General features: G+C 34.0%; 1 protein-coding gene across 2 annotated transcripts in view; it reads left to right on the top strand.

Moving 5' to 3' along the window:
- LOC111034366 (homeobox protein homothorax-like) overlaps positions 1–14,654 on the top strand; it is a 92,880-nt gene that overhangs the window by 60,549 nt on the left and 17,677 nt on the right. For both annotated transcript variants that reach the window (XM_022315549.1, XM_022315548.1), the window contains exon 11: positions 10,694–10,770. In XM_022315549.1, coding sequence (XP_022171241.1) covers positions 10,694–10,770 — 77 coding nt within the window. The remainder of the gene's footprint in view (positions 1–10,693; positions 10,771–14,654) is intronic.

Below are 14,654 nucleotides of genomic sequence, written 5' to 3'. Positions count from 1 at the left end.
TAAAAATGATAGGTTGTTTAATGTTTACTTTTCATAATAATTATTGTTTAATACATGGATTTTAATGCCCGGGCTCTAAATTATAACTGCATCGTACTTATAACTTATAAGTAAACATTTTCTACGGGTTTGGTTGTGTTTGCATGTACAGTGATTTATGATGTATATAAAGAAACGAATAAACTGTATTATAACGCGCTACCTATATAATAGTAATTATTTTCAACGCACGTTTTCGATATTATGTCAGTTCATAACGTTTAATTGGCAAATGTACAAACTAATACGTAAGAACGTATATATTATACATATTACATGGCGTATAAATATATATAACTATTGTTTAATGCCTACTGTTTTGCGTCCGATTTAAATGTATGTACGTTTAAAACCATCGTTGGATTACAAAATGTTGATTTTAAACGCAAGGAACATTTACTGTGTTGTGAAAATTCCGGTATTAACTTCCATGGGACACGTGTTGTTCCAGTAGAATTGTCATTGTTTGGAATTCTTTGTTTTATTATGGCACGCGAGAGAATTTCTGAAATTTAATTTTGTTCGCCAAGGGAAAATAAACTAGCAGTGTAATTTATCCATTTGGATACGGATGTTTGTCGCAGAAAAGTTTCCTTCAGTGAAACGAGTCGGTACCAAGACCTAATTAAAAACGCCCGAGTTGTGTATAACTGGTGGCAGTGACGTACCTACCCTCCTCCGTGCACTGTAGCCCCAGCCGCGTTTAGTATACTTGTCGTAAAAAGGGGTAATTAAAGGGCCCTCTTGTGCAAAAGGTAAATTTTCGTTTGAAATTAAATTTTGCATAACAATTAGCCGTTCCTACTACCACCGCCACTGCTGCTATGGCGCTTTCGTGGAGTACCAGGTGCTCGGAATGTATTCACGTCCTTCATCTTGTCCTGAGGGGTGGAGCGAAAACTCTGTCGAGCTTTTCTCTGGGTATTAAAATTCATTTTATACCAACTCAAGGGAAATTATTAAACCTTTATGCTTTTTTACATTTCTTCCATTTCGGTTGGTAAATGATAATTATTAGCGATGGAGTGAGATTAACGAGAAAGAGGAAAAGAGTCGACGCAAAACTAAAAACTGAGATTTTTGTTGCAATTACGTAACATTAATATACATTTATTCTTTTTATAGTAGGTACAAAACTTTTTGTCGTACACTATTGGAATTGGATGAGTTACCTAAACTCTTATTGGTTTGCGGTTTTTCTTCATATATATTTAATATTTCTCGCCGTTGATATTTTTCTGTGTATAATAAACTTACTTAACTTTAAATGTTTCTCTTTCTCTCTTAAAAACAAAACAAATTGAATTAATTTTTATATATTGCTCTTGCTAAAATAACCGATGTAATTTAAGTAAATATGTAAATGTAATTTTATCGAGTTCACTTGTAATGGATAACCATATTTTATTAGACCGTTGCTGTGTTGAATTCGTTGTATTATTATTATTTAAATTGAAATTTAGTATACGAAACCAAAAAGTAACGTTTTATTTGATACATTTTTTTTTTACAATTTTGATACTCGACTGCGTTTTCTTTTCACTCTATATACATTTTACACAATGTACAAACTTCGTTTAATTTATGCGTGGATATTACATATACATGTTTATATATATATCGAAAGAACGGAATATAGAGAGATAGAGAAAAAGAGAGAGAGAAAGAGAGGTAGCGAGCGAGGATGTGGTTGTGGGGTTCAAATGGACATTTGGAATTAGTTATATTTTTATCCTTCTCTCCTCATCGCATATATATATATGTATATAAATATGCCCACCCCTTTTTTCCCGTACCGGTCGGCACCATTCCCCGTTGCCGTTGGTAACACTGTGGGTATGGGTCGCACCAGCGACGCTTGCCCCCTTAAGCCTGATCGTAATAATTAAAATTCCTCGTTGTCCTGGCAACCAACAAACCTCTCTCACTCTCTCTCTCACCATGTTTCTCTCTTTCCAACACCACCACCATTCCACCTCACTGGGAAATATATATTTATATACAATACATATGTAGTTATTATTCGTATATATGATTTACCGCCATTACTTTTGTGTGTAGTCGCTTTTATGTCTGGTGAAACCGCTTCATGTCGCGTTCGTCGACAAACGCGCGCGCCGCGTGTAAAATAATATGAATTACATATTCGGTATTAACGTCGACTGGTGTGTGTGTATTTTGTGTCTGTGTGTCTGTGTTTGTGTGTATATATATATATATATATATATTATATATATATGGTGGACATGTCGAAAAACACGTCGACAACATATATTTTGATGGGAACGACATGAATGAACGCGGTTAATAGAATCGTCTGGACTTGTCTAATGAGTTCTTCTCCTTCCACGCTGCTCGGTGAACTGCAGTGTCTGAAAGTATCGGAGACTGATTGAATAACCGACAGAGTTAAGTGGTCTATATTGAAGATCGACAGTTATAACAAAATAAAATACGATATTATTCTGGATTTTTTATATTCTTCTACTTCTTCTTCTTCTACTTCTTCTTCTTCGACCTCTTCTTCTTCGTGTTTTTTGCCTCTCTGGCAAGATTAGAACTTTTTTCCTACGGTTTTTAAAACCGTTGTTGCCATTATTGTTTGTCTGTACCTACATAATATTATACTATACAGGTACTGAGTTCGTTATTTATTATCGTTTCATGTTTCGTTGCTACACGGTACATAATTTGTTCGATGCCTTTATAGTGTACGAATATACAGACCCACAATGATTCCATTTCGGAATTCGTGCAACGCATACAACATATGATAAATAATATTTAGTAAGTACAATAAACGATTTGTAACGTACAACAAATGCAATTTTTTTATTGTTCCTGCGGGAGCTGCGTCTCGGAGAGTGATGACTATTATATTATACGGATGGGAAGGTGTATCCCAATAATACGTATACGACCGTTTAATTATGACAATTAAATACGCGTCAATCGTGGTACTTTCGTGTATCATTACTGCATTGTTTTAACGCATGTTCAAGTGCATATGTCCATCACCCATTGTTAGCGTCTTTCATTTTTATAAATTAAATGAAATTGGACCCCCCAGACGGATATTATTGTCATTACTCCAATTCACGTCTCTCCGTATCAACTGCGTTAGCCGGCCCCGAGCGAGATGCGAGACGGTGTAATATGTAAACATTATTTATTAATGGTAGGTGGTCCTTTAGTGGCAATTAAATCTATTGAAACCTTACGTTTCGTTTATTATTGACATTATACATTAGAGGCATACAATATATTATTATTATGTATAATATATGTGTGTGTGTATTTAAATAGTATGTTGTATTGTAGAAATAAAATGTGACGATCGAAAAACTTCTCGCGTGTTTTTAATTACGCATACGCATTAAATATTAATTCGTTATTGAAATTTTTTTTTTACATTCTCCATTATATTTTATTTTCAATCGGTTTTTAACCTCTTTTCACTAAATTTATTATATTTTATTTGTATATCCCATTTATACACCTACTCTTTTACGAGCATGTTCTGCTGGGGGGACATATTATCTTTTATGAGCAAATATCTACCTAACAACATAAAATAAATAAACAAATAAAATACTCATAATTCGTATATGATGATGACTAATTTCATACAATTCGTACTTACTGCTTTCTATCGATTTCTTCTTTTAAACAATAATAAAAAATAAATATATTATGCATTCGTATAATATTTACCATGTATAATTATGTTAACGATGATATAATAATATTAAAGATACCATAATAATAATAAATAATAACAATAATTTATTACTGTTATCATCATTAAACACATCCATAATATATTTCATATTAATTCATTACGTGTGTATAGTGTATACGTATAATATACGTGTGTGGTGATTGGTAATTCAGTTTTTTTTATGTGTCGTAAAATATTACGGGTTACATCAATGTTGGTTCTGATGCTTAATTTTATAACTAACCAGCCGTGTTATGCAAATTTGATCTAATGATAAATTACGGTTTGTCGATGTAAACGTGTGACCAGCAGTGGAGTTGTGATCAAAAACAGATAATTTCCGACATCATTGCTAATTGGTTAAAAGCGTGTTTGCGCATACTAATGTGTGCGTATACGCGTTATTTACGGACAAGTGTAGGTTTATGGTACACATTCACAATGTACTTTTCACGGTTAAAGTCTTACAATTATCTGCGTTACATTATTTTCGTATGACATAATATGGTTTCGTACCTACCCGCCGTTTTGTATTTTATGCATTTTTGTGCACTCAGTATCTAATGATAGTAAATTACGTTTTTCTTAGGTATTGCAGTGGAATCATTTAATATTTCAGCAAAGATTTTGATTTTTTCTGCAAAACTCTAACCTCCTCAACGCGTAATCGAATCATATGTTTAAGTTATCAATTTATTTTTCGAACAACCGTTTTGAATACCCACTTGGGATGTATATTCGTTTCGTTAAGCGAACAAAATTCACATTTAAATATGCTCTGGATGTGTATATATTTATATTCTACGTATATACATATATATCTTTATATATTCGGATAAATATATATATATATCCGTTGTGTGTATATGTATACACGCTTTTATCCACGCGCATTCAATCTCGCTATCGAGGGTGGAGATAAAGAGAGGGGGTAACTTTAAAAAGAGCAGGGTAGTGATAGAGTGAAAGGGGAAAGAGGAAAGTAATTTATGGGTTTACATCAGTTGTTGGCTGCCAAGATTAATGGCTCACAGTTTCTCCACTCCTGGTCTTAAAGTTTTTCCTTTTTTTCCAGAGCTTTTTTTTTATTCTTTTTCTGAACCATTTTCGCTGCTGCCCCCGACGAATCGTTGGCGTCCAATGCACTCGGGTTGAATTGAAATTCCTATCGAACCTTTCAATCCCCTTTTTGCCGGACAAATTTAACGGCTATACGCCTATACTCTCCGTATACTCATTCCAATTTTCAATATACTCTGTTTCTTTCTTTAGCGGCGTTCACATTGCCTCGCTGTTTTCCCTTCCCGTTCACCGTGTGTTGCTTGAAAACTATTTTAACCGTTGTTATAGCGGCGGCGTCGTCGTCGTCCAACCGCTTCAGTGTTCGCGATTTGGCTAAAATCGTTTTATTTATACTGTAATAATTTATTTCCAGTATTGTGCAGCTACACAGTTTTTATTTCATCCAATCGTTCGTAAAATCTGAAATAAAATCACTTGTCTGATGTTAATTTCATTCCTAATTTCGATTTATACAGCAACTATTGTCGAATTCCATGTATGAAATGTATGATACGACTAAAAACAAAATATAAAAACTGAATATTTTTTTTGAACGAAATCGATAGTGAAATAAACACGTCACAATTAATAGTTTATTCATCAGAGTTATTATTAGTAGTAGTCTCATAAAGATGTACGGTGTCACGAAATGCAGATTTATTACCGATGTTCATCAAAAGTAATTGTATCCATTTCATTATTATTCATATTTTTATATCATGGTCATCTGTTTAGGGTTTTACAATGCATAATGCATTAGGTACTGACTGACTTCATCAGATTGGTTAATAGTATAATAAGGTTTTTTATTCGATGTGTAAAACTATTCTTCACCGATACATTTTTATAACATTGCATATTATTCAGGTATGCGCTGATTTTCTACCTGAAATAAAATCAAAGATGACCATTGTTTAAGCTTTGTTTCCAGTTTGCTGTTGACGCTATTCTAATTGGCTATTGTAGGACGTTTTCCGTTGTGATTGTTTTTAACAATGGTGCGGTAACCGCATTTCATTGTGATTACTCGTTATAACGTGTATGTTTAAGAATGCAATGACCTTTCTTGAAATTACTTACACATCGGTATCTCTTGAATCAATAAATTAACCACCTCGTTTTCTTTCATACAATTACATTTGTATACCTATAAAACTATAATCGTCGGTTTCTCATGCAAAATAATTATTAGGTTAGGTTAGTAGACTATAGTGGGTTAAAAAAAATCCTTAATTTTTACTTGCTCCGGAAATAATATCAGAATACATCTTATAAAACACACTATGTGTTTGTCCTTGCCTATCTTATAATGAGTCTTTCCAGATGTCTTATCATGCGATTTTATTTGCATTCGGTATACATCTTCGTGTATTGTTATTTTTAAGCCACTCGACTGTAATAACTAATAAGTTATAAGTATAATAATCGTTCTCAAAGTAGTACATTGTCGATTTAATATTAATGACAATATTCATACAGCTGTACATTTTAACTGTCTTAAAATATTTTAATATCTAATTCGATTACAAAAATAAAGTTCCTTATTTTGTTGTTCAGTGTTTGAAGTTCCGTAAAGTAGATATATCGAATTTCTATTGTATTGATATAATACATATAATATGGGAGGGACATCGTACACAAAGTCTCTTTTATGATATTCTTACGCTTAAAACCATAAATATTTATGAACGGTTTTGTTCTGAATATGATTGCATTTTAATAAGCATACTGTACATACGACTGGACTAAGTATTATAATAATAACATTTACCTGCCTACGTCATTATATATAAATACGTCCTATATTAATTTTTTATTAGGCATGCCTATAAATGGGAGTTAACGTTTGATTAGCCATCTAATTTCTGTTTATTTAAAGACGTATTATTATACACTTACATAACTAGTGCGTGTTTATACCGAGTCTATCACATTGAAGTGCATATAACGGGAAAGCTTGCTAACCCCGTCAAGATTTACGACCAGATGCAATATTAGTTTTATAGCGTCGTAAATTTAACTGGACAGAGAAGGGAAAAAACAAAGTACCGGGGGTTTTTCTCTTTATCGCGTTCACGCTTTAGGACACCAGAATTACAGTACCTGTTCTCACACGTTTCATTTTTATATATTTTTTTTTTAATAATATAGGTAGGTACAGTACCTGCCACCTATATTTTGTCGATTGTCGTGTACTCGTGTACAATGAACCCCCCCTATTGAATTTTATTATGAGCTGCACGATTGTTATATTAATTGATAACTTGTAGTATGACGATTAATTCAGTTTTGTAAAGAATCGTATAATAATATATCTTATACAGTATACCTACACAATTTTAATCACGGTTTACTTATTGTCATGATAATTGTATACTCATCGACCATAACCCTCTGCTATTGAAAATCTACAAAATTGCGAAAAACAAAATCAAAAAAGTTTCTACGTATAATAACAATCCCCTAATCGTTGTCTTTATAGTAGTCGTGGATTCGATGTTAATACAGGGGTTGAATTTTATGGCGTATACATCCGCTCTGGATGGATTTTTCCGTATAGCTTGTATTGCATCTTGATGGGATTTTTACGATCTCAGCCTTTACCTTGATGTAATAACCCGTGTTTTGATCGGTGAGTTCCTGTTACACGGTCGTAACGACAATAAATTTACCAGATAAATAAAAAGTAATGGGTGAATAATCATTATTTACCTTTTAAATTGATAGTGCGTTACTGCCGTCGTAACACAATGTAATCGAATCATGTTTTATATACTTTTATACCTAAAGGAAACCCGTACAAGTCTGTATAATAATAATAATAACGTTATTATTATACAATTCTTTTTTCCACTCGTGAGCTGTGTAAAAACTCTAAATACATTTATTTAGATTAAACCCGATATGGTGTAATAATAAATGACACGCATATGTAAAGCACGCGAAAACGGGTTTCGTCCGATTTGTGCGCAAACTCCGGAATTATTATTATAACATGTGAAATGGTGATGAGGTGCGCATAATATGCGTATATTTACGAGATAGCAATCCGGAGAGGGGTGCGGAAATTGCTTAGGAAAACTGCTTCAGTGAGGGCGATTCTATGAATATGTGAATGACTCAACGACGCATCAATGCGGCCGCTAAGAGTCGTCCCTCTAAACTGCTTCCTAGCAGCATCATCGCATAGCATGCTATACTATTACATTGTAGTAAAAAAACCTTTTTTCCATTTCTGTGTCGTTTATCCGGAAAGGAAATAGTCACCACGACTCCCCGAAGACCCTTTTCTTTTCCGTCGATCCCTTGCTGTTGTTTGTTATATTGGCTGAACGAAGAACGAAATTGCCCATCTACGACGCGCGCTGCGGTTTATACTTCTCAGGAAATCTTCGTGTGTTATAGTTGTTAAAGGAAATGGTCTCTATCCCATCATAAAATATTTTTCGCCTTTTCGTCACTTGAATTTTTAAAAGCTATAATAAATACGTTCCCTTAAACGGCATCGATAGGTAGATAATATCAATTAAGTATGTCTTTAAAATTATATACCCACTTTAAGCCATTTAAGTTTCAATTAATAAAACGTTATTATTATTATTACGATATTAATAATAATAATTCCGATTATTCAATCACATTTGAGTACGGTAGTTTTATACGCGAAATCAACCTGTCCTTTTCAACTTTGCCAGCGACGGGTTCCCGCGGGTATACGACGGAAAATGTTTATCTCAGTGCTTTCACTGTCGTGTCGTCTCTCTCACTTTCTCTGTATCTCTTTATACCTCTCTCTCTCTATATATATATATATTTCTCTCTCTCTATCTCACTTTGGTTTAAAGGGTCATGCAACTGCAGGCATTCGTAATGGGTCCTAAAACGGCGGGGGCATACACACCCCCGGGGGCCCCTAGAGGCTTCAATCGGGCTCCATTAAACATTCAGCGACCGTCGTGGATATTTGGGATTCAGTTCAAAAACGGAACTACGTGCTCACAGGCCTATTTTTCGGAGTTTAATCTTCGTGCTTTATCAGCGGTTTCAAACGCACACACTTCTCCCCTTCCGTTTTTATTTTGGTAAATGACCCTCGGAATTAAATTTAGATGCACGCTTGTCGTATCAGTGTTTAAACAACAATTCGGTTCAGGTTAAGTTTGTATTCAAACATTATTGATGTATCGCTAGTTATTTATTCACCACCACTTAAAATTATATTTTATTACGTATTTAAATCTAATTAATAGCAAACATTTTTAACTATAGTTGAACTAGTGATAGTTGAATTACATTAATCGTAATGTTTCATTTTTCGAAATCTAAATATTATACCATAATATTGCACTAAAAGAACTGTCTAAATTACGATAGTAAACATTTTGAAATATATAAAATCATATTTATAGTAATACATCATTATTAACTAAACTAAATTAATTAACAACTACTCGTACTAACTAACAGCGCAAAATAACAACACGTTTCGAATAACTTTAAATCTATACAACATTACTGCTAGTGTGTTGTGTAGGAAGTATGTGTACCTAGTTTAGTTTGTTATTACTGATCGGATATTTGAATCACAGATTTGGGTTTTTGAGTTACGCTATTATGTATATATAGAGCTGTCGTGCTGTAAAATATTCGTGCACATTCTTCCATCTATTTTTATACGCTTGTATATATATTTTCTTACCAATAGGGAAATATGTGAAAAGAGGGGAACCAATATTCCCATCGGTCTGTATAGGCAATGCTTTAATGCTTTTATTGCTTTTCCAACGAGCTACGGGGATAAAAAAAACCTCTTCCTCGATCGTTATTGGTCTCGTCTACCGACAAAAAGGGGGTATACATCACGTTATGAAAATGATAGAAAATTCCTTCCCGGCATAATATCATATCGTGATTTTATTGCGGGATACCTACCTTGTATATATGAACGTACGCCCTTATGGTACATAAAATATAATAACATCGTATAAGTTTCTGTTAGTTATTCGATATCAATTTATGAATAAAAATGCGTTTGTACTAACATCACCCACCAGTCGTCAGTCGTAGTGTAGCCATAATAATAAAAACAATAATAAAATATTAATAATTGTTTCGTCGGAGAAATCGACTGACTATGCTCTCGTTAAACATTTTTGTTCTAAAAATAATTTGCTCATAACTACACGCGTTACGTTTGATATATCGGATGTCACGTGCCGTTTGGGCGTTAATGGTGCTGTATACCAAGGGATACGCCTACAAAGTTGAGAATAATTCTCGCGAACATCGATATGACGGTGCAACGGAAATGGCAACGCTATACATTTTACAAAGAGGCGTTGATATTACTGATTTTTCCCTTCCTATTATTGTACGTGATGTTTTCAAGAATAATGGAGATGTCGTATAGAGCACGCGACCTCGACAACGCATCATTATACAACAAATAACATATCCTCTACCTCGAAGTCACTTGTCAAAAGTGGGCGGCTTAGAACGCCTCCGGATCCAATTGCAAAGAGTTTTTTTTTTTTATGTATATAATTTGGTTCGAAACGTCATCGTGTCTGAGCTTATTTAAACACAGTTATAATACTATTATACTATATATATTATAAAAAAGGTTTGACGACGTATCATTAAAAAATTACTATTGAACTCTACAAGTTTAATATAAACTATATCGTTTTTAAAGAAATCGCACTCAAACACAAACCGATTTTTTAACAGTTTAGGCTAACTGTACACGGATACAATGTAGACGTAGGTACAGCTTAGAAATATGTTCTATGTATGGGTATATGTCAGATGTTTCTATAAAAAGGATTTCATTATATATACCGTTATTGAATAACTTAATTTTTTTTCCAGCATCCTTACCCATCGGAAGATCAGAAAAAACAACTTGCTCAAGACACCGGTCTGACTATACTTCAAGTCAACAATTGGTAAGTCGACATTATCTTTTAAATCGCCGTTAATATATATTAATGTGGCGTACTTCAAAAACCATTACGATACAATTTGTGTTTTGTTTTTATAACTTGATTTCGACGTCGTCTCATCATTGTCTATTTTACGTGCATACACGTGTGTATATTATATTATATTATGTTATACACAGATAAGCCCGGTGTTCTCGCGTGCGCGTTTATGTTTATGTGTGTGAGTGTGTCCTTAATGGTTTTAAAACGCCAATCCACCATCAACCTGTAATTACGAAAGACCCTCTAATCTGAGTATGTATTAATAAAACGCTGAATCATCATTCACTTAAGAAAAAAGAACAACTGCTCTTCTATTCCAATTCCCCTGTCCTGTCCGTACTATATATAGTATCTATAGGTATGTCTACAAGTATCAAAATGTATATTAACGTGTATAGAGTTTAGTCATTTCAGACGCATACCTTCCACGTATATTATATTCGACACGATAACAAAAGAAACTCAGACGTTTTTACCCTGCACTTGTGCCTTACATTATAATATTATATTCTACGTACAGAGAGAGGTTTAATAATCACTGTAAAATGTATATGTTATTATAATGAAAATGCATACCTATTTATACCGTCGGCCGGTACGAGTGGATATAATGATTGCAACTCTCTTTATTTTGATGGGCTTTCACTGCAGTGAGGACGTGTCGTATTGAAAACCATTCCTACGGCATAATTTGTATGAAAATAATACCACGTATCGTTTAATTTGATGTATATATCATATATGTGTAAATATTTTTAATATTATGATGGATTTGTATAAAAAAACGAGTAATGAATTAATTCTATCTATATATTGTATAACAATATCGTCTTCACGAAAGCCAATAATAACTCAGCAGTTATCGTTTTATAAGTTCATTATTGATGCGCCGTTTACAAAACATTATAAGTGTGTTATAATATAATATAATATATTATTTACTATCAATTATAGTGTCGGTCGGCGCCGGAATGCATTTTACATTGTTTCCGCGAATGTCCGGGGAAATAATTTTAATCCCTCGGCTCGGAGTTTCGTCACGGCAACTCAAGGATGATGTAGTTTCCGAAGTTTGGATTCCGGAACTTTCGGGATTATATCCAGTAACCCCGGGAACGGGTCCCCGTGTAATGTACGCCGTTCCGAGTATACGTATACATATAAACACCAGCGGCGGTAAGACTGCTGCCGGGTGGGTTGTGGTGCTTTGGATAGGGTGGGCGGCACTATAGTGTATGGTACGCTGGCAAGGGGGTGCACAGAGTATATATACACGAGAGTGTGTATTCGGCGAAATTAGAACGGGTCTGACTGTTATAATTACAAACATTCATCAGAGTGTTGGGACGACCCCCGACGTGAAATTCCGCTAGAACGGATGGTGAGAGAGAGTGAGTGGGAGAGAGAAGTCGGAGGGAGCGGCGAAAGAGCGACTGCCGCGGCTTTTATGCGCACGCTGGTGGGCATGCAGAGGGGTGGACGGCGCCATGTTGTTTCGGTGGTGCGTGCGCTTTTCTTCGCGTTTGGTTTTCTCCACCTCGCGCTACAGTTACATTTCGCGTGTGTCTACACACACATATATAAATATATGTATACTATGTATACACGCCGTATTCTACGCATATGTAATATATTTAGGAATGTCGAGTGCGACGAATTTTTACATTTTCACTCGAAACGAACGCTTTTAAAATATATATTGCTTGTATACATAATGGGGAACGCGGTACACTCTAATCGCTCACTCGCTATCGGGGGACATTTATAGCTACTATATGTATACATTCTCAGTGTACGTTATTATAAATGATACACCGTAGCAGCATCATTATACATTTTTCGAGCTACCAGTTTAATAATTTAACGTTCATTCGTGTTATAAAATCAGCTATACTAAAACTGTTATTAGAACAGAATATCTATCGCTTCATCATAATGTATTATTTAATAATTTTGCGTTATTGTTCCGCTTACGAAAATTGTAGATATATTTGGAATGAAATGGCGATTACAAAATATATTATTTTCCTTTTATTGCGTTTCGTTGTCGCACGTATATGACCTGCTTGGCGACTGTTACAGCGGGTACTTGAGGCTTACGTAATTTTTTCGCCGCCTAGTTGTAAATCAACGCTTAAGGTACCTATCGTGGGCTAAATGTCTCAAACAGCCGATCCGGCAAATTGACTCTTGATTGAGATTTGATGGTGCGCAATAAAACGCGAGCGTGTTCGACGGGAACGCCGTGAAAATCCGAGGGACCCGAACCGTTACAGTAGGACATAAAAATCCAGCAAAGGCCAATAAAACGGTCGCCGGCACAGTCCTGCAGTGCGACGATTGCGGTATTCGTACATATATATATATATATATATACCATATACGATATACATATGTATAGAAAATGGCTGCCGTCGACCGTATCCTATTTTCGACGTTGAAATCTGCTTAAAATATTCAACACTAAATTCAAAAGGTGGTCTCAACGTTTCCGTACCTACAGCAGCCAACTGCCCAAAAGTTATTTAGGACGAAAACATTTATTGATGCATACTCGTCGGTTTGTTTCTCAATATATATTTACATCAGTTGTATCTTTGTATATTCCAATAGCCTGTAAACCTATACGACATGCGATCATCAATTTTATCAGAAAAATCAATGCATGGCATTAACTATTACCTAGGTACGGGAAAAATTTTATTTTTACTTACTTAGTTAAAGAATCTATTCTAACATCTTAGATTTTTCCAGCTAACTTGAAAATTAATACTTTAAATTTAAATCATAATATTTATTCATAACTATAAAAGTTGTATCGTTAAAACTAATAAATTATTTAATTTTTTTTTTTAATCACTGTATAGGTATTATAATATAATATATAATTATAAAATACAAATAAACAGTTTAATATTCCTTGATTTAATCTCTGGAATTGCCTAAACCTTACAGCTATAGTGTGTTGAAATAAGAGGGAATATATTCCTGAAATTTTCCCGCATTTTAAACAAAATACTTATTATTTTTAAAAATTGGAAGTTGTACAATTTCTATGTATGTAATTTATGCAATAATTAAAAAAAAATTAATAACATATTTTTACCGAGCTATATATTAATATTTTTCTTCATTAAAACTTTAAGCTTTTGAAGTTGAATATATTGTTTGTTAACTAATAATAACTTATAGCTTACCGTTGACTCAACTTAAGACTTATCGTAACTTACTCCAGTTAATTTTTTTATTTAATTACCCACCTTTGAGTAAAATTATTGTTATACTTATTTTTAGACATGTTGCTTTCGCTTCAGTATAATTACATTATGTTATAAAACACTTTAATAGTGAAAAGAAGTGGGCCTTTTTTTCGTCATTATTATTATTATTATTATTCGCCAACATGCGTGGGGTGTTAGTAACGAAATTTTTTACTTGGTTTAATATTATATTACTGGCGCAGGGGCTCACAGCAGGTCGAAACACCCTATCGAAAAAATTTTCACGTCCCGTTTGCATTGGGTCCCGTCGACCGGAGATTAAATGATTTACTATGGCCCCAAACAGAGAGGGCGCCGCAAAACGTTAATGACGGCGGTAAGCTTTTCTTTACGCTTGGCCGACCTCGGGGCTGAAGAAAAAAATGTACCTACCCACACAAGCACACGGACACACACATACATACACATACACAATTTATATATACATTTTTATACACAGATCCTCATGGGAAAATGTACAACGGTTTCTTTTCCTATATACATATATAATATATATGATGCGTGTGTATGTGTATAGGAAACATATATATAAAAAATACAGCGACAACTTTTAGTTATTACGCG

The sequence above is a fragment of the Myzus persicae genome, unplaced genomic scaffold (assembly GCF_001856785.1).
Source record: "Myzus persicae strain clone G006 unplaced genomic scaffold, MPER_G0061.0, whole genome shotgun sequence".
Lineage (NCBI taxonomy): Eukaryota > Metazoa > Arthropoda > Insecta > Hemiptera > Aphididae > Myzus > Myzus persicae.
The sequence above is the reverse complement of the archived record's forward strand: the minus strand, read 5'-3'. Positions and strand labels throughout refer to the sequence as shown.